Genomic DNA, 22,773 nt, shown 5'->3' with positions numbered 1-22,773 from the left:
GATAACTACATCCAGATTGTGCCACTGTCACTCTTTGTCAGAAATGGGTTTGGACAAAATGAGGTTAATATAATATCCTGATTGATTTGAAAGTCTGATACTACTTTGGTTTGAAACTGTGAGACAGTCCTTAACACAATCTTATCCTGGTATATCTGAAAAAATGGTTTGCAACATTAAAAAAAAACTAGCACTTTCCAACCCTATGTGCTGTAGTAATTGCCGTTAAAAAAAAAACCTATTTTAATTGTGAGTAATCTCATGGGGAGCTCGAGAATCGGTTCAAATAAGGAAGAAAGAAGTTGCTGTAGCACCAGGTTCATATCCCAAATGGGGATCCTAAAAGTAGGCCTAATCCTAGACCACTGCTTTAATAAATCTAGAGATCATATGATGTAAGGTAATCTGTCTGTAGCCATGCTGTAAAATGGCTGCAGTCATCTCTCCTGCTGACAGTAAGGCCTGGTAATTTATGGGCATGCCAGCAGTAATTATGGAGGTTTGCCCTCACACCCTGGTGAGGTGCCCTATGTATGGATGGGAGTGGTCACATGCTCTGAATCCATAATTAGTGATGTCAGAGTTGTGTCAGCCCCCAGAGGATACATAAGGCACAGCACTGACCAAAAGTTAGGAGTTCAGAAGTGGTTGCTAAGCTGTTGAAAGGTTCGGTTCTGCAATGTTATGCCAAAGAGTATAGTTAGACACTGCAAAGTGATGAGACTGTGACCAGGGACCTGGCACAGGAAAGACATCCCTGCGGGGATAGGGAATCCCCAAATCAAAGACAGAGACATACCTTTCATAGGGAAGCAGCTGACTAATTATGTGTGGCTAGAAGATCACTGTGAGGGGCAGTTAGCCCACAACCGTCAATAAAAATGTTCCTGATTAAAGATACTCTCGTGTGTAAGTGTGGAGTCATTACACCGAGAGGGGCACCACGGAGGAGTTCCTCAACAGGACCATCCCCAAGCGACAGCAGGGATCCTGATGAGGTGGAGGCGCTGCACTGGATCTAGGTAGGACTCAAGCACACTACCTCAGCTGCCTGTCTGGGTTGGCAATCCCCACACAACATCATGCGGGAGACTCAGGAGTCCTGTTGCCAACAGGTGCACCACCAGACATCACACTGTAATGGGGACTGGTTAGACCACAGGGGCCAATATGAGATTGGGTGGGTCAGGCCAGTCCAGAAAACCCGTTACATTTGGAGGCGCTGCTGAGATAACCTGTCAACAGGACAGGCTTTTGCTAGGCACACTAGGAAACAGGGAGAGTGTCTGCTGCATATTTGTGCTGTGTTGGGACGGACCTAGGGGTAGTCAGGGGGCTGATGGAGTTTGTCAGTTCGCAGGGACGACCTAGGGGCCTGAAAGGAGTTGGGGGTTTGGAGCCGGGCTATAGCTGTCCTAGTCACCTTGAGGTAGTGCTAGTTGGTAGGATGCCTAAAGGGATAGCCTGTTAACGTGGTCAGGAATCCTGGAGAGGGTCTGCGCTAGGCTAACAAAGATAGGTAGACGCCCCAGTACTGCATGGAAGCCCCAGAGTACTCTAGCCCATTCCAGACCACTTGCCGCAGGGAGCACAGACTGGGAGGAAGGAGATACAGCAGACACTGAGAGAGTGAGCCTAGCCTGAGGTAGTGCATACACGAGTCCAGCCTACATTAGGTACACATGGTGGTGCATCAGGGAAATCTTTATTGTGCCGGTGTGGAGGCTGCCCCGCAGAGAGGAGCTCCATGTACAATAATCACGGACACAATATATCTATGGCGACCGCAAGAATGGAGGATCCGCGCAGTGCGGATAGTCCAAATTGGCGACCGGAGGCTGATGGGGAGAGCACACCTGGCGTGCGCCCCGCTGAAGAGCAAGCTGTTACTGATATGTCTGTCACGAGCCTGCTATGGAGTGGAGTGAGAGCAGTGGCTGCCCCGTTTTGGTCCTGCCTAGGACAACGAGGCGCTACCCTGGAGGACTGTGTTGAGGACATTGCTATAACAGGAGGAGAACACAGTGAGAGTGACTGTCAGTCGGCATACAAACAGATGAACGCTACCTCATTCATTGACCAGACTGACAGTGCAACCCAAAATGGCGGCTCCCGCTTCCCTGGGAGACCGCGTGGGCCGATGGCAGAGAATTCTACAAATGCAAAAATTGCAAGGAATTGGCCAGAAGCGGCGCCAACAGGAGAGCCCCGCCCGCATAGGGGGTATGGCGCGAAAGCTGTGGCCGCCCCTTCATTGGCAGTGACTCACTCAGCCCCAGTGCTGAGTCAACCGATTAGCCTGTGGGACCCTCCCCTAATCTCAACCAGGGGGAGTGGTTTCCAACTATGCCCCGTGGGTATGAATTCAGCTGGTGAGGCGACAGCGCTGTTACCAAAAGTAGTCCCTGCAGCTGGAGTTGTGTGTGGAAAGGAAGGGTACTTTGCACACAAGGCAGCTGCAAGAAATCGGCTGGGATTGGCGCCCAAGGAAGAACCCCATCCAGTTGGAGAGAAGGGCGCAAAAGCTGTGGCCACGCCCTCTAGGACTGAAAGAGGTGCGGACTCAATTAAAGGACATCCTATCCCATTGTGGGACCCGCCCATAATCGCTACTACTAGGGGCGGGTTCCAATTGTGTCAGATGAGGGCGGAGCTCAACAAGGGAGTGGCTGACAATCCAACCTCTGTTGGTCACTCACGCGGAACCAGCTTCCAGAACAGACCATTGTTGAAAGTGGCTCCCACCAGGACAATGGCCTGCTCCCCAGACGTGAATAAGATGGTATCCACTCAGCCCTATGTAGTACCAGGGGGGGTACTGGTGATACGCGTAGCGGGCGCTGAGACAGTGGTGGGCCTCTGCCTGCAATGCAGACTGCCCGGCGGTACCATGGGTACAGCGGCGTGCTGTCCACAGTGTGGCACGCAGTACCTGTGGCCTATGCCCACCTTTGTACTGATCCAGGCAAATGACTAAACGGGGGATACGGCTAGGCTGTCCGCCGAGTCCCCCGGTGCACTATGGACCAAGGGTGCAGATCCCGGAGAATGGGGATCGGAGCCGGTTAATACGGCTGGGTCCGACGAGCATGGAGCGATCGGTCAGGCGACTGACCGGGAGAAGAGAAGGCGGTCGCCACAATCGGCGACCCCAAGTACCCTTAACGTGGATTCCTCGGATGAGGGACCCAAAGAACTACCCAGTACCTTGGTCTGGCCGGTGGCGGTGTCCTGCGGAGGAAATGGGGTGAAAAGACCACTTACCGGGAGTGACAGTGGGAGGAGTCGGGTGTCGCCGGTGGAGCGGAGGAAGGAAGAGATCCCGCATGGGGGTCCATCCCAAGATGGCGGCACCTCCGCATCCGGTGATGACGTCATTTCCGGCAGAGGCAGCGGAGCAACCGGAAGGAAATCACCAACGCTTCGGCGATCGGGCAGTGGTTCCCGATCAACTAGGAAGGTCGAGAGCAAGCGACGGACCAAGAAAGGTGAGACGCAGCCGGCGGTACCACTGCTCAGTAGTACGGGACAGTCCGATGATGGCGAACGGGTCGGAACCCCGCGGCTGCCAACCGCCTACCCCTATGCCCAACCCCACGCCCTAGATAATGCCCCTGCCCCAGTCACCTGTTCCCGGGGATCCTCGTCCAGTTTGGGGGTGTCGGAAGGGTCCTTGGGGGTTGGTGATGAACGGACTGGGGAGAGACTAGGCAGCTTTGCCTTCGAGGGTGGTTCAAGGGGTGGAGGACAATTGGGGCACGTGTCGAAGTCCCGATGGGTGCCTGAAGAGGCTGATGTGCAATCGGAGGGGACGCCGAAACATGAGAGGTGGTCCAGACCCCGTTCAGCGGGGACCTCCGCGGTATGCTCTTGGGGGGGTACCGAAGAGGGAGACTCTCTAGAGTCTGGGCCGGAGAGGCCAAGGGACACCCGTTGGTGGGCGCCCTTATTTGAGGGATATGTGGAGTGGATGGACCGCACGCGGTTTCTGCTAGAAAAAGATGACGTGGTGGACTACTGGTGGGCTAAAGGGGAGTTCACGCCCGCCGAGAGGAAAGAATAGAACACTTAATAAGGGTGTGGAGCATCGGGCGGAGTGTTTATAAGCACAAGGTGATGTACCGGCCTGAGAGGGGTTTGCCGCGCAGTTACAGCGTGACTGTCCTGGACATGGGGGGTCGGGAGGTTAAGAAACCCGATCCCCGGCACTATTATTAGGAGGTACTGGGTAACATTGCGCGAGTTCGTGGCTGCTGGACAGGGCGTGCTAGGCACAATGTGATTGTTCATAATCTGCATGTTCTAATAAAAATGTGTGTATGTTCCATTTTACAGTGCTTCCTGAGGAAAGTTACTTCAAATTTAGGTCCCAGCCGGGGAGGTGGGATTCACCAGGGGGAGAATTTAGCCATGCTGTAAAATGGCTGCAGTCATCTCTCCTGCTGACAGTAAGGCCTGGTAAGTTATGGGCATGCCAGCAGTAATTATGGAGGTTGCCCTCACACCCTGGTGAGGTGCCCTATGTATGGATGGGAGTGGTCACATGCTCTGAATCCATAATTAGTGATGTCAGAGTTGTGTCAGCCCCCAGAGGATACATAAGGCACAGCACTGACCAAAAGTTAGGAGTTCAGAAGTGGTTGCTAAGCTGTTGAAAGGTTCGGTTCTGCAATGTTATGCCAAAGAGTATAGTTAGACACTGCAAAGTGATGAGACTGTGACCAGGGACCTGGCACAGGAAATACATCCCTGCGGGGATAGGGAATCCCCAAATCAAAGACAGAGACATACCTTTCATAGGGAAGCAGCTGACTAATTATGTGTGGCTAGAAGATCACTGTGAGGGGCAGTTAGCCCACAACCGTCAATAAAGATGTTCCTGATTAAAGATACTCTCATGTGTAAGTGTGGAGTCATTACACCGAGAGGGGCACCACGGAGGAGTTCCTCAACAGGACCATCCCCAAGCGACAGCAGGGATCCTGATGAGGTGGAGGCGCTGCACTGGATATAGGTAGGACTCAAGCACACTACCTCAGCTGCCTGTCTGGGTTGGCAATCCCCACACAACATCATGCGGGAGACTCAGGAGTCCTGTTGCCAACAGGTGCACCACCAGACATCACACTGTAATGGGGACTGGTTAGACCACAGGGGCCAATATGAGATTGGGTGGGTCAGGCCAGTCCAGAAAACCCGTTACATGTCTATGATAGAATGTGCCTAAAGCAGATACTTGGACCCTAATAGATTCTGGATTTATCCCTTCTGAAATCCCTGCTGAAGGAAATCCAGAATCTATTAGGGACTTCCAACTTTAAGATATCACCTTTCGTAATTGTCAAAAATATATAAATGTACTCCGTATGCAATAATAGACTCTAGAAGTCGCTAGCTTTCTGGAATGCAAAATTGCCGATATAACTTTACTGGAGAAACCCTGTATCCTTAATGACATCCTTTCAATTTCCACACCATCAATAGAGAAATTAACGATTAGCAAAGCAAAAAGTGGAATGAGTCAATAATGCGGGATACATCAGAAGATCCCGTGGCTAACTATTTAAGTCCACAAACCATAGATCTTTCTTGGCCAATACGGGCTATTAGGAGAACCTGAGCCCTTTCTATTTTGATCTTGTTCATTGCCCGCTAAAGTAGAGGGAATGGGGGAAACAAAATGTACAGATATGACTGAGAAAGCATCCCTGGCTATGGCTTCTAGGTCATGCATGTTAACACATATCTATACTTTATTGTTGACAACTGATGCCATGAGCTCGATCTGTGGTTGACCTCATTTCCAAACTAAATGAGAGCAGGGTTTTCAATAATGCCCTGAATTTTACCAGCTTTAGCCTATAATATACAATACAAAACCAAAAAACTAAATATACAGCTCACTAGAGTGATTGAATGATTGTATTAATGAATGTGCCCGTAAACGCCTAGTGTGACGTCGGTGCAAATGATGAGCTGATATTAGTATACTAACAAAGATTAGAGGGTGGGAGCATATTAGTGCCTCAACTCTCCAACTAGTAGCTCATTTGTCAAAAGCACTCCTGGGCAGTTAAAACTTAGCATTTAATAGATATCTAACTAAAATAAATTCTACACACAAATTAATGATTATAAACACACAATGTAATTAAAAAAGAAGGGTGATGGGGAGGCAGGGTTAAACTCAGGGTGTGTAGCACAGATGAAAATTGCCTCAAATTAATAAAGGCAGGAATAGGCTAAATAAACACCTGGAGTCACCTATTAATATAGGCCATAGAATCTCATGATTGCCAACAATGATAAAGCTTCATTAACAGTTGTAGACATACATATGCTGTGCGGCATTTAGAGTAGCATACCGATCAAGCCAACCTGAAATTGTAACTTGTAGCACCAAACAGTGATATGGCTGTTATTATATACTGATATTTTAATAAAACATAATATTTGCACCGTAGGTACAACACAATAACAGGTTGGTGGTACGTGGATTGACTCAACGCCAAATGACGTTAATATACACAGCACAGAGATCACTAGAATAGAACTGCAACTGAATGCAATTATCACTGAGTTCAATTATACAGTAGCTTAGCATGCTTCTGGGCAAAAAAAACGTGAACAATACTTAAATGTGTGGGGATGCAGTCTATATTATTTTCACTGCCATTGAGCAATGTAACTAGTGAGTCAGTGTAAAAATATAAAGCACTAGACCTTCCTAATAATTAGCACTAGTACCAATAAGACTGCATATACCAAATGCACAACATATAGTATGGATGCCAGCAGCAAAGGTAAGGCAGATGACTGAAAGGAATAAGTCTGTTGTTATCAAACCTGAGACACAATGAAACAGTGTATCAATACAAAGCACCAGATCGTCTTAATGAATAGTATTAATAGCAATGGAACTGCATCTGCCATATGCACAGCATACAATGTGATCACCAGCAGCACAAGTGAGACAAATAGCAAGGCAAATAGCTAGAAATAATAAATCTATGGCAATCAAATTAGGGACACTATGTGGCAACGATACCACACTCCCATCAGTCCCTCCCTCGTGACGTCACCACGCCGAAAGCCCTACGTGTTTCCCTCCTTCACGGAGATTCTTCAGGGGCGAGTGATTGACACCTGTGGCGGGAAGTGAATATTTATAGCGTCGTGGGTTGCCATGGTAACCCGCGACCAATCTGAAGTTCACACCAGTGCGACTACAGATTGCTGGTTTCAGTATACTCCCCACAGGAGTTTTAGTAGAGAAAGAAGTGCAAAAATGCACACAAAAGTATTAAAAACAATAAATTAAATGACTAGAACTATTAAAAGGCTGTAGTCTATCAAGGTAGGGATAGAGCTCATGGAAAATAAACTGCGGGTCAGAAAACAGATTGGTGATATTGAACCATCGCTAGATGGTGCTAGAGAGCATAGCAGGGAAAGAAAGGGAAGACTGACAATGTCATAGATGTAATAGTCAAAAGACCACACGAACACAGTATCATGGTAATAATGGCTGCAATACTGATAAGTGTATTAGGAAAAAATATATATCAGAAATATACGGAGGATAATGTTTCAAAACATTAAATAGTGAGATGATAAACGAATGGGTATATTAACCTAATTTAATGATCAAATAAAAGGTGTAAACGTGAAACCCTCATTAAGTCCGTGATGGTTCAAAGTTTTTAATTTGTATATCCATTCAGCTTCGCGTTTCAGCAGCCTGTTGTTGATATCTCCACCACGAATACTGTTCCAAATGTGGTCGATACCAATGAAGGAAAGACATTTTATGTCACCTTGATGGATGTTATTAATATGACGAGCTACTGGGGTATGTAATAGATTGTGAACAGAATTGATATGCTCCAGTACTCGTCGTTTAAATTCCCTAATAATCTTGCCTACATATCTGTGGCCACAACTGCAACTAATAAGGTAGATAACATTGATGGTTTTACAGCTGATATGGTGTCTAATATCAAATGATTTTGAATGATCACTGGTAGAGAATGATTTGCCCGGTGTAATATATTGGCACGCCTTACAGTTTTTACACTGGAAGGTGCCTTTGGGTGGTGATGCCAACCAACTTGGTGTGGTATGACATCAAAAATGACTGTGCACTAGTCCGTCGTATAGGTTCCCAGATCTTCTGCTGGTAATGCTAGGTGTTTCATTCAGAACCGTAGACAGATCATCATCCGATTTGAGGATGTGCCAATGTTTTGTGAAGATCGATTGGATCTGTTTCCATCTGTAGTTGTAGGTAACTATACAACGGACTACTGTGCTGGGTGATTTAATGGTAGGTCCTAACAGTCTATCTCTGTCACTCTCTATTGCTCGATGGTACGCATGTTTGAGAGTCCCAATGGGGTATCCACGATTAAGAAATCTGTCTTTAAGGTCTTTCGCCTGTAGACGGAATTCATTTAATGTAGAACAGTTGCGTTGAAGACGCAAGTACTGGCCAACGGGAATACTCTTAATCAATGATGGCGGGTGGTGACTGGAGGCTGCTAGGAGACTGTTTGTTGCAGTCTTCTTTCGGAAGACCGTAGTTTGGACATCACCATTGTCATCTTTGCTAATTTTCAAGTCTAAGAAGGTAATTACACTGTTGTTATATTCAGACGTGAGTTTTAAATTCAAATCATTACTGTTCAATATTGACACAAATTCAATTAGAACAGATTCAGGGCCATGCCAGATCAACAGGATGTCATCTATAAATCTTAACCAGAGATCAATGTACTGTGTATACTCCTTAAGTTCGTCTGTGAACACAAATTTGTGTTCCCACCAGCCCAGGCACAGATTTGCATATGTGGGTGCACATGATGTAACCATTGCTGTACCCTGGGTCTGGTGGTATAGAGTGCAATCAAACAGAAAATAGATGTGGCAAAGGACAAACTTAAGGAGGTCCAACAGAAATAGGTTATGTAGTGTATACCTATGTCCTCTGGTAGAGAGAAAATGACTGCATGCTTCCAATCCGTTCACGTGGATGATGCTGGAGTAGAAGGATTCTACATCCAGTGTTACAAATACAGCTAAACCCCGTTATAACGCGCCTCGTTATACCGCGATTCGGTTATAACGCGGTTTTCCCGTGGCTCCCGTTTTTTTAAAAAAAAAAAAAAAATTTTTTTTTACACACTGCACACACTGCACACACTGCACACACTCACTGCACACACACTGCTCATTGCTCACACTGCCACACTGCACACACACTGCACACTGCACACACACTGCTCATTGCTCACACTGACACACTGCACACACACTGCACACTGCACACTGCACACACACTGCACACTGCTCACACTGCACACACTGACACACTGCACACACACTGCACACACACTGCACACTGCACACACTCTGCACACACACTGCTCATTGCTCACACTGCACACACTGACACACTGCACACGCACTGCACACTGCACACTGCTCACACTGCACACACTGACACACTGCTCATTGCTCACACTGCACACACTGACACACTGCGCACACACTGCACACACACTGCACACTGCACACTGCACACACACTGCTCATTGCTCACACTGCACACACACTGCACACTGCACACTGCACACTGCACACTGCTCATTGCTCACACTGCACACACTGACACTGCACACACACTGCACACACACTGCACACTGCACACACACTGCTCATTGGACACACTGCACACACACTGCACACTGCACACACACTGCTCATTGCTCACACTGCACACACACTGCTCATTGCTCACACTGCACACACTGACACTGCACACACACTGCACACTGCACACACACTGCTCATTGGACACACTGCACACACACTGCACACTGCACACACACTGCTCATTGCTCACACTGCACACACTGACACACTGCACACACACTGCTCATTGCTCGCACTGCACACACTGACACATTGCACACACACTGCACACACACTGCACACTGCACACTGCACACAATTATTATATAGAAATAAACAGACAACTGCACTTTAACAGATGTATTTTGTCTGTACACTTACGCACACACACTCACAGACACTCACACACACTCACACACACTTACACACACTTACACACTCACAGACACTCACACACACACACTCACACACACTTACAGACACACACTCACACACACTTACACACACTTAGACACTCACAGACACTCACGCACACCCACGCACACTTACGCACACTCACACACACTCACACACACTCACACACACTTAGACACTCACAAACACTCACACACACTTACAGACACTCACACACACTTACACTCACAGACACTCACACACACTTACACACACTCAAACACACACACAGACACTCACACACACTCACACTTACACACACTTAGACACACTTAGACACTCACAGACACTCACACACACTTACACACACTTACACACACTTACACACACTTACACACACACTCAGACATTTACACACACTCACAGACACTTACACACACTCACACCCACATACACACACCCATATACACACACACACTTTCTCTCCCATATATACATACACACACACACTCTCTCACTCTACACAGACGGGGGGTGGGGTCGGAGCAGAGGAAAGGCCGCGACCAGCACCACCACCCGCTCCCCCCCCTCCTCCCGCGCAGGCAGCGGGAGCGCCAGGGACAGCGGTGGGGAGAAGAAACCCCCCGCTACCACCTCCATGCAGGCAGCGGGATCTGAGGTAAGCGGCGACCTGAGGGACATCCCCGCTCCCATCTCCTGCCCCGCGGGCTGTAACGCGGTGAGAGGGGGAAGCGGGGACAGGAGGGACATCCCCGCTCCCATCTCCTGCCCTGCGGCCTGTCCCGCGGTGACAGGGGGAAGCGGGGACAGGAGGGACATCCCCGCTCCCATCTCCTGCCCCGCGGGCTGTCCCGCGGTGACAGGGGGAAGCGGGGAGCGGAGGGACATGCCCGCTCCCATCTCCTGTCCCGCGGGATGAATATGCACTAAAGCGCGGCGGCCATTTTTTTTTCTCGCGACCCCGTTAGTAACGCGGTGGTCTCGGGGTGGACCCCGAGACCCGCGTTATAACGGGGTTTAGCTGTAAAGTGTCTGTGTCAAAATGCATACCATTAAGCCTGAGAAGAGTGTCTTTGGTGTCCTTAATATAGGATGGAAGAGTGGTGACAAATGGACGTAGAAGTTGGTCTAAATAAATGCTGCAATGTTCGGTCAGATTATTATTACCGGAGACTATCGGCCTACCTGGCGGTCTCTGTTGGTCCTTATGTATTTTCGGTAATATGCAAAATGTTGCAACGGTAGGTGATTTGGGTGACAAAAACTCTAGTTCCTTTTGATCAATAAGATTATTGTCAAGGGCCCCTCTTAAGATGGTATGTAGTTCATTAATGAACTTAATAGTGGGGTCTCGATCTAATATGGAGTAACTCTGTTTGTCTTTTAAAATGCGTTTACATTCTTTCACATATTGATCTGTGTCCATGACAATAATGTTTCCGAACTTGTCTGAAGGCTTGATGGTAATTTCCTTTTGTGACATCAAATCCTTAAGAGCTTTATTTTCATTTTTGGTGATATTCTTCTGCATGTATTTTTAGGTTTCATTTTCTCTAGGTCTTTAGTGACAAGGTTACTGAAGACCTCTACCTGAAGGCATATTGACATTAGTGGTGTAAATTTACTTTTGGGTCTACAATTAGTAAACGGACCTTCTTGGTTATCTGTAGGACATTCATTGTCATCAAGTAATGACACTAACTGCTGAATATGAGTTTGATCTTGTGCCGTGAAACCGGTGTTTTCAATTTCACGTCTGGCTTTTTAGGCATGGAATTTATGTAGGAGCAGCTTTCGGGAGAACAGGTTTAAATCCTTAACCCACTCAAAGAGGTTAAAATCCTTGGTTGGGGAAAATGATAGCCCCTTCTCCAGTAGTGCAACATGATCACTACTAAGATGCATTTTAGAGAGGTTAAAAACCTTCAACCTGTTCTCTCCAGCTGTGCTACGATTTACTTCCTGCGGTTGCCACTCAGTGATAATTGCATTCAGTTGCAGTTGTATTCTAGTGATCTCTGTGCTGTGTATACTAACGTCATTTGGCGTAGAGTCAATCCACGTACCACCAACCTGTTATTGTGTTGTACCTATGTTTTATTAAAATATCAGTATAGCCCCCGTATCCCTCAGGGGATTGTCACATGCTGCGGCTTAGTCAATAGGGCGGCTGCATTTGCAATTAAGGCCTTTTCAGTGCAAGGGAGCCTGCGCTGGCAGTTCTGAATAGAGACAGTTAAGAGAGGCTGTAGTTACTGTACATGTTGCTAGGCAACCAGTGAAGCTGTGAGAGATGACAGTTTAGACAGCTTTTAAAAAGAGTGTCAGTTGGAGCTGGGAGCTGGGGGAGTTAGGGTGTGTGTGCAGGGAGCAGTAGCCCCTAGCACTAGGCCTTGTTACCCCCAGAGGTCCCAGATAAGTTACCATTCCCCAGTTTGTGGTTGCTTCAGGGACAGGCCCTACGTAAGGAGATCTGCCCCTTTAGCTATTTGGTTAAGTTAGGACACCCTCAGTGTCGAGCAGCCTGATTGCTGGGTCTGGGCTCAGACCCCCAGAGTTATATAGAGACTATCTTCGTGGAGGCCAAGCCAAACAGTGACTGTTGCCTGCCGGCTACAGGCGGATCCCCATCAAGGTACAGATGGTGTGGAGCTGTGGTGATATTATCCATGCTGGAAGTCACGCCACGCGTAGGAGGACATCACGTCGGATCAGACGGATCCATACCGGTTGTAAAACGGTACCCGCGGGCTGGAGCCCTGGGCAGGTATCTATAAATAGTGCACCAACACGTCCAGGGATAGCGCTATCTCCATCACACGTGGGTGGGTTTGGACATAAGGTACTCTGGGGAATACTTATGTTGATGTGTGCACCCGGTGCACTTCTATGTGTACGGCTATATGCATTATTCTGTGTGGTACAGGTACCGAAGTTATTAGTATTAGCAATAGTAAACAGTTATTAGCATATACTGTGTGCGTGTCTTATTATTGTGGTTCCTGTAAGAGGACCATCCCACTCAGGTGGGAACCCTTACAGGTGGAGGCGCTGAGTACGACGAATCAGGTAACCCCAGGCTCCCAGTGGCGGAGGTTCAGGTCTTCTGCGATCAGGTAATGCACCACACCAGGTAACATAAGTGTAGATTTCCCCACATGGTCCCCATCTGCGATAGGGGGGGGGAAAAGATGTTACATCAGTATATAATAACAGCCACTGTTTGGTGCTACATGTTACAATTTCAGGTTGGCTTGATCGGTATGCTACGCTAAATGCGGCACAGCATATGTATGTCTACAACTGTTAATGAAGCTTTATCATTGTTGGCAATCATGAGATTCTATGGCCTATATTAATAGGTGACTCAAGGTGTTTATTTAGCCTATTCCTGCCTTTATTAATTTGAGGCAATTTTCATCTGTGCTACACACCCTGAGTTTAACCCTGCCTCCCCATCACCCTTCCTTTTTAATTACATTGTGTGTTTATAATCATTAATTTGTGTATAATATACAATATACTTATAACAAACTGACTGCTAATAGAATTGTAACAACGTATTCACAATGGATTGACTAATAGCCAAGTCTGCCATGCAGGGCCATAGCTATAGCCCGGGTAAAGCCCGGGGCCCCATGTTCTTGTGGGGCCCGCTTTGCCCCTTGTCGGCGGCCCATCTGTCTCTCTTCAGATAGAGACAGTCTTGTACGGGTAGGAGGAGAGCGGAGGATGCGGCTTCAGTGTGCGGAGCTGATCATGGAACAGCTGTAGGGAGGTTTTCCTGCTTAACTACTTCCGGGCAGCAGATGGCGCTGCAGAGCTCTCCATAGCTGCTCTTCTCTACATCTCCCGATTCCGTGTGTCTGTTGCTGTGTTGGTAAGCGTGTGTGTATGTCTGTGTTGGTAAGTGTGTGTGTGTGTGTTGGTAAGTGTGTGTGTATTGATAAGTGTGTGTGTATTGGTAAGTGTCTGTGTGTTGGTAAGTGTGTGTGTGTTGGTATGTTGGTATGTGTACAGATGTAGCGGCCATTATTTGAACAAATCACGGCACCATTTTCGTGTGTGCTGCTGTACTCCACACGGTATGAATGCAGTCAATTGCCCCAGGCACCCGTGTTTATCGTGGTTGCTTTGTTTGAATTTCATGGATTGTGTGCAATGAAATGCAATGAAATGAATGAATTGTAATGTGTACAGTACTGTGCTACTGTGTATCTTTCTGGTGTTTAAAAGCCAGAACACTAAAATGCCATTTTATGCACTCGCCTGCACTCGCATCTTAAGGCGGTACGGTTGGAAGAAATCCCACGCCATGAAATGGGTATTCCGAGGTATTAATTTGTTAAAATAATGGCCGCTGCATCTGTATGTTGGCAAGTGTGTGTGTGTGTCTGTGTTTGGTAAGTGTGTGTTTATAAGTGTTTATTTGTAATGCATATGTGTGTTTCATGCATTATGTGCATGTATATGTTGTATATTTAGGGTTTTTTTTATATGTTGAATATAAATGTGTATTTGTATATGGTATGCGTGTGTTACACTAATGGTTGGTATGTCTGTATATGTGTAGTGTCTGTGTGTATATATAGGAGGAGAGAGAGGATTGGGAGGAGAGATGATGATGATGAGCGGGAGAGATGGTGAGGAGGGATTGGGAGAGATGAGGGAGGATGAGAGAGAGAGCAGGGGAGCACAATCTTTTTCTCCTGCGCCCCCCTGCCGGCTGTGCCATGGCGACGCGTGAACCCTGCACCCCCCGCAGATAATCTCGCTCGCCCCCCAGTTTGCGCACCCCTGAGATAGAGGATCAGGGAGAGGATGGGAGGGATAAATAATTCTAGTCAGTATTAATATTAATGGGGCCCTAAAAAAACAGCTTCAAATAGGACAAAAGTAAAAGAGGTCTGTGTCACAGTAGCTCAGCTTTGTGCTTCAGCATGTTTATTTTGTGAGAGTTTAACGCAGGCTGTGCTGCAAAAGCTATGTAATAAGGCAGGCGTACGTTTATAGGGGTCCATATTGAAATGGACAAGAAGCAAAAAGTGTCACACAGAGTACTCATTTGCATGTCATTTCCCAGAATCCCTGGCTGCAGTGGAAGCATTGTATACTAAGCGATAATGGCGAAAGGCACTGTTGCAGACATGTCGGAGATGTGAGTGTGCAATATGTGGCATTTTTATTTGCTGTGACAATTTACAAACACAACCTCCTGTTTCAGCGTTGGAGAATCTTTTATTACGGCTTTCACATCATTATTCAGTTACCTTCTCTAGAACAGCTTGGTTTAAGTCCAAATATACATCCGAGAATTGCGGTTAACAAACAGACACAGATCACCTAATGAGAGAAAAGAAGAAGGCAGCTATTAATACACATTTGATGAGGGTAAATGCAAATACAGTTTACTGTGTTATGTAGCAAAAATGTCCAGTTTTGAATAACTCTTAGAATAATTCTTTGGTTATGCACATTTTTCATAGTTTATCCTAAATCCTGGGCAAACTCCAGATTGTATGATACATACTCAGCCAATCTGACAAACCTTGCCTCCGTACTGCACCATGTTTCAGAGAGTAAGTTAACTCAATGATCGACCAGTCTGAGTGTTTATATCATAATATGCCACTATTAATCCTCTGATCGTTGAAACTGGATCCTGGAAGTATTTCTTTTCAAAACATGCGAGCCAGTGGCAATCAGTGCATATGGCCCAGCTTTTACAAATGAGATTACTTATCTACGAGAATCAGACTGTTTCCGGCACTTATTTTAACAGCCGTAACAATGTTGCGGCAGTTCTGAGGGTACATTCTGTTTGCCCCATCACCTGCAGGCCCTACCTCTGGAACAGCACCTGTCTGCGCCCTCCTCAACCATCCTAACACTGAAGTTGGGGGGTGGGGCTGGGTGCATTAGATAAATGCAGGTAGACGCCCACAAATCTATTGTTCCAGCCTTGCCCAAATTTCATTTTTAAAATAGTTCTTTAGAATTTGCAGCAGTATTGTCAGCAGTCTAAAAATAGATGTATTTCATTCATTTTAAAACACAATTGTCACAATATTTAGGAGATACAGTATGAACATATTTAAATGGTCATTGCTATTGCAATTCCCAGTAGGCTTTCCACAACCAATAAGTGCAACACATGAATTGCAATGTCTAGGTCAGGGATGGAAATATCTCAGACGTCTGGTCAGCTTTCGGTTCTAGGACAGTTAGATGCGGCCATTTGGACACAGCAGATGATCCAAGGACTCTGGGGGATTCTGGTCCATTTTGGGTAATGCCGATAACTGCAACATAGTACCGTTATCCTAATCGCCTTAAATTCTAACCACAACCTTAATATTCCAAACCTTAACCCCTAAAAAACCTAAACCGTAAAATGCTTAAACCCTTCTGCAAGATGGCGGTGGAGAATTGTCCCACAATGGGAAACTGTCCTATTCCTCAGCATGGGTGCCTATAAATGTACTTTGCAAGCACGAGGATAGGCTGCACTGTTGCAGAGGTAATGGACAGGTCCGTTAGCGCTGCGCCACTTACTCCAGCGAGGAGGGGAAGTGAGTGAATGGGGATAGCAAGGTGGAGAGTAAGGTGTGGGGGGGGGGGGGAAGAGTGCTCTGTGACTATGCCCACCCCCTCAATTCACAGTGCAGCTTGTGGCAGGGAGGAGGAGTTTGTGTGTACATCAGTGCGAGGGCGGGTCCGTATGCGTGTGTGTCACAGATACACACTGACAAAGCCTTAGTCTAGATGGAAGTAACTGTATGGGGGGGTTTTGTGTGTGTTTATTTTGGCAAACCAAACTTTTTAGTATGAATTTGCAAAAGTCGAAGAAATGCAATTTTCATGGCGGATTTGAATTTTGGCAACAGGTTTTCCCATCTGTAGTGAGGACGTGTTGGGTACCCATAGGCTCATCCATGTGAACAACGAAACGAAACGAACACGGACGTGTGGTCTTGTTGTAGCATGCACTGAATAGCTATGAAGGGAACTTCCAGGCAATACTTAAATAAAACTCAGACAATAATAATTTGAAGAGAAAACAATGGGGGCTATTTATAAAGAATTATTATTTTTAAACTAATAAAAAAATTGCTTTGCATCAAAAAAGCTATTTTTCTCATATAACGAGGACTGGCATACAATATGTTGGTATGTCATAATTGATATTATTACATTTGGTGCATGTTTTCTTATTCTTTGTTTCGGTGTGCGTCATATTCATACATAAGAATACATTAACAATTGCGTCTACTTACGTTTATCTTTTACACCAAGAAAAACTTAAAGGACAATTTTGACAATAGTGTTGTATACTTTAGTATTTTAAATCATTTACTGTACTTAAATGCGCCACAGACAACATCCAATCTCCTCCTACCACCTGAAAAAGATGACACACACACACACACACACACACACCACACAACACACAACACACAAAAATTGGTTCTATACATTGGAGCCTGAACATACACTAACTTGCTATTCATCTGTGTGTCTGTTACAAAGCAAAATAGAAAATCTTTAAACATAGCCCCAATGAAGGGACTGAAAAACGTATCAAGAAGTATAAACATGTGCTAACACAGGCCTATCTTAAGCAATGCTGTTCCACAATACAACTTATTGTGACAAAAGAGGTCTTGTGAGATAACACTGCTTACAAAATATGGGCCATCATATTGGCACTAAGGCTATTGCTATATCACTTGTTTGGGATAGTCCCTTTATAATATGAACTTTCACTTTATTTTGAATAGGTACTCTATTTTGAGTACTTATTGTTTACACAATTTTGGGCTAAGAGCGCCATTTGTAACACTGCTTTGCAAACAGAGGATATTGCTGCATGTACGGTGCTCAGGAGTGGTAAAATCACGAGGAAGAAATAAAATACGGATAAAGAAGCAAGCAACTCAGCACTAGTTGCAGCATTGGAGGGTAAACGGTTTACATTTTCTACCTCTACTGTATAATCAAGATTTCCTTAAAAAGATTTAGCTGCATTGTTTTGAGCACTATTATTTCCTCTCTGAGGAAGCTCTGCCTTGTGAAGCTGATCCATCAACCGCAAAGCTAAACAAATTCATGGTTTTCTTTCAGTACATGAATACTTCTCATCTGGTCATTAAGGAAGTGACATTTTAAGAAGCAGAGTTATATTTCCTTCTCATCTGATAATCTCTGGATAAAGTGTGCAATTATGTGTACTGCCACCCATTAGTTGGGCATATCAGAACTGCTATAGAAAAAATCCCAGCCAAAAATGCCACGTTGAATAAATGAGCCAATGTGGATCCAAGCCAGTCAATATTTACTGTAGTTACTAAAAGCTTCCCCATACTGTGGGGGGTGGGTGAGAATCACAATACAAAGCACCAGTCTTACTTATTTTAAATACTGTATGTGTGTGTTAAGATTTTTCAATGCGCCTTTCTTTTTCCAATGCATTATTTGTATTCTTCAGCATGAGACTAATCCACTAATGGCCTACATTTTGGCAGGGCTCTCTGATGGTGTTACACATTTGAATGCCGTCAATCAAATATTCCTGGGAATCTGCCTCATTTGTTTGAAAGCTAGTAGAAACAACACATCATAATGCAAATAATATAGGTTTTTAGATGTACTAATGGGGTGTGTTAATTTGCCGCAAATCCAATATACTTTGCTGAATGAGTCTGCAGAGGTCTATTTCTTTAAATGCTACCATATGTTTTTACATAGCCATCAGCTGTCCTATCAGATTAAAGTTGAGCATCACCATGTATTCATTCTGATATCTGATATTGACTCTAATCTGTTTTGTCATGTTCTATTTCAGATGACATCTCTCATCAGAAACAACAATTTGACGTCTTTATGACCACATCTATGTTCAAGTTTTGTATAACATTTTTAACAAAGCTATCAAAAAATATGTATTTTAAGTATCCATATGGAAAAATGTTTTATTAATGTTTAGGATTTTATATAAGGAATTTTATTATTCATCATAATTTTTAGCATTAAAGTAGTGATACTCACTCTTTTAATATATATTTATTTAAATATTCGTATGTGTTTTTACAAAATTAATTCTGAAATTATCATGGGTACTTCCGTGATGAATTAAGCAACATGTTAACCCTTGTATCTAAGTAAGGGGTCTGTTTATTAAATCAATTCCATAGCTGAACTCTGTTAGAGTAAAAGACATGTCCATATGACCAGAGAGTTTGTGCTGATACAGTGCACGTCTTTATTTATTTATTGCAATATCTCAAACCATGCAACCAATTCGAAATGGTTTCAAGGGACTTAATGTTAAGGAGTGAGAGCGCGACTTTCGAGCGCTTATTGCCACTGAGATCTGACAGCTGAGAAGACTAAACGGAGATACGTCATCCAAGCAAGGGAGAGACTCAGGGAGATGATCGGATTGGCTGAGGGATCCCTACATAAGGCTATGACCCCAGCCATACTTTTCTACGGAGCCTGAGGAAGCCCAAGAAGGGTGAAACGCGCTGCTACTATCCCTGAGTACTTTTTTACCACTTCAGCCACCGTCAGGAGCAGGAAGTAGGAGCGCAGCACACCACCCGGACTCGGAGAGTTAGCAGCGCACTTGAGTATCCTGCACGAACATTTTCTGATAGACTGGCTGTTTTTATGCATATCCAGCTCTTAAGTCGTTTTGACTAAGTGCTTTTTAAATGTTTTGTTGGGACTTTGTCCTGTTGGTGTTTAATAAAGATCACGATTTCTTCACCCTTGTACCCTTGTGTACCACCGTGTGTACCAGGCACTATTTGAGTGACTAAACACACTCGGTTGAAGGTTTGGATTTGGAGCTCCATAGAGGGGAGAAGAGATACCAATTAAAGTCCATACTCACACATGGCCGTGTGAGTCTACTGTTAACCTCACGTGGTTATATTTTAACCTACCTCCGCCCCTTCACCCCTTTTTCCCTATTGTTTGGTGCGAAGAGCAGGAGGTGTGCGTGACAGCCCTGTAGTGAGGTGCCATAAAAGACACCTCCCTCCAGAGGTCACTCACACTTGTCCGTGTGAGTGGATGCAGTATTCCTCTGCTTTTCTGATCTAAATACAATCGTCTATCCCAGAATTATTGTATATATATTCTGTCTTGTCCCTCACGTATTTGTTTTCATTTCATTTAACTCTGAGGACAACATCGCAAGCCATTCCTGTGGAGAAGACGAGAGATGCTTTACTTCATACCAGAGGAGAAGAAAAGTACAAGCGGAAAGAACACAGAAGAGAAAACAGCAAAAGTAAAGATACCTTGATGTGAAAGCATTTACACAAGGCCGTGTAAGTGTTTACGTTATTTTACACTTCATTTCAGATCACAGTCCTATACCATTGTAGTGTTTGAAACGTCTGTCTAGTCCCTCAACCTGTGCTCCCCCATTTTTTGTCTGTTTTTCGTTAAAAAGAAACCCGTCTGAACATTTCAAATTTCCCACTGTTCAACTTGGTAACTTCGAAAATTGTTCCGATATCTCATATTGTAATCAAAGGCGTAGTATTGTGCCAAGTTCTAATTAAAGCAGTAATACTACGTACCCGCTTTTGCTTTTCATATTTTTTATATGTAAAATATGTCACAATGTATCATTATACATTCTTACCTATATGTACTTATAGGTCCCAATAGGGATCACAGAAAAGAGTCCCTCTCAGATTGCACTCAGGCCTTATAATTAGTGTGTTAGGCAAAAATAGCTCAGAGTATCATACTCAAACAAATATCACAACTTTAAGAGCTATGGGTGGCTCAGGGAGACCCCACTAAATATATAAAAAAAAATAAAAAATTATTAACATATATGTATTGTTGACAAAGTGAATAATCTATATACAATGTAAATAAAATCCCCTCAGGGAAACTATACCAACTATAGTGGTGTCAATGGTGTGATAGCGTAAAGGGTGTTACTACAAGGTTGCATGGGGTGTAATACATGTTAGCCTGGGCTATTTCATATATAATAACACGCGCAATAATATGCGTAAATATGTGGCTAAACTATAGCAAAGGCAGAGAACCTTAAAACATTATCACCATCGTCGATCAAGCTATGAGGAAGTAAACGATATATAGTGTGTGGTAGTATAGAGAGTTAACCTAGATGATAATAGGAAACCAATACACACACTAGCTACAGTATCTTGTTACAACCTTACCAATATCAGCTGCTAAGCACAATTATATGCCAATCATTTGATGCACATTTGCAACTGAAATAATAACAGCGACCAACAACCTTATTGAAATATCACCCTCTATGTTAAGGAGTCAGCGGTAGTGAGTGTATAGTAGAGTAAGGTGTTATCCTTAAATCGTATAGAGATAGTAGATACACACTGACTAAGTTAAAAAAATCTTTTATCCATCATAACTAAAAATTGTCAGCTATAAACAGATTGATAAGCTAGTCGTATGATGCTGCAGGTAAGGAAAAGGACATAAAGGGTCATTATATACCCCTCAAGCCTGTATAATACCTAGTATCATGTGATAGATAAATGATAAGGTTAAATAACACCTGATCAGTTATAAGTATGCAACTGACATCAATAGCCAGACGCTTTGGCACTAAAGCAGTGGCAGCTCTCCTCTGGTACTCTAACTTCAACAGTAGCTATCAGCTGGATATTGTGTCGGGTTGTGTCAATAAAGAGATCCCGCAGCTGCAATGCTCGTTTCCGCGTCTCACTATGTGTCTGCTGCTAACTTTAAAAACTCTACTTGTTAATGGGCGGATGGATGCATGCGATATGTACTACACACATGGCTCCAAACTAGCCAGAATAGTGGTACAAAATAGTACAAAGAGCACTGTTGTCAACGCTATACAACCAGTCTCCTCGCCGCCGTGCTACTCCTTCTGGTCCGTTCACTGTATGGACGTTAGCGTCATGACGTCACTGATACCCGACGCACGTTTCCCGTGAACTTGTCAGGACTCCTTCTACCCCTGATGAAGCGTGACAAGTTCACGGGAAACAGTGTGGGGCCCAAGGTAGGTAGCGGGTCAAGCCCCATTGAGGGGTGGCTCTTGTCCCTGCAGCGCACGTCATAGCGCACATGCAGCGGGCACCTAGCCTAAGGCAGCTCTGACTGCTCTATCTGTGAGAACTACTCAGCTTTCAAGCAACCTGGAAAAATCCCGACAGAGTCAGGGCTCAATGGAAGATGAGGTGTTTAGGCTCAAAGACGAGATCAGGACCTAAAAGATAATATTGATGTTCTGGAAAACAGGGAAAGAAGGCAAAACCTTAGGAAAAGGAACATGCCAGAAGCAATTAATTCAAACAAACTTCAACCATATTTAATGCAACTATTTATGCAAATAGTCCCGTTCCTAAAAATAAATGATCTACAATATGTGGACAGAGCACACCGTGCCTTAGGTCCCAGATTCCTAATCGATTTTGTATCAAGATCTAACCCCTTTTGATACAAACATCTCATACATCCACCATTATATGGAGCAATGGGCACACAATCGCCAGGTAGAGATCACGATGGAGGACTGGGACGATATTTGGGATAATGCAACAATATGCACAATTACAAAAGAAAATATTTATAAAAGTATCTATCAATGGTATCTTACTCTCCAAAGGCTGC

General features: G+C 44.8%; 1 protein-coding gene across 1 annotated transcript in view; it reads right to left on the bottom strand.

Annotated features, from left to right (window-relative positions):
* The window catches only part of ENPP1 (ectonucleotide pyrophosphatase/phosphodiesterase 1), a 135,692-nt gene that overhangs the window by 64,504 nt on the left and 48,415 nt on the right, over positions 1 to 22,773 (bottom strand). The window contains exon 2 of the mRNA XM_075597334.1: positions 15,378 to 15,450. Within this exon, the coding sequence (XP_075453449.1) occupies positions 15,378 to 15,450 (73 nt within the window). The remainder of the gene's footprint in view (positions 1 to 15,377; positions 15,451 to 22,773) is intronic.

This window comes from Ascaphus truei, chromosome 4, assembly GCF_040206685.1.
Source record: "Ascaphus truei isolate aAscTru1 chromosome 4, aAscTru1.hap1, whole genome shotgun sequence".
NCBI lineage: Eukaryota > Metazoa > Chordata > Amphibia > Anura > Ascaphidae > Ascaphus > Ascaphus truei.
The sequence above is the reverse complement of the archived record's forward strand: the minus strand, read 5'-3'. Positions and strand labels throughout refer to the sequence as shown.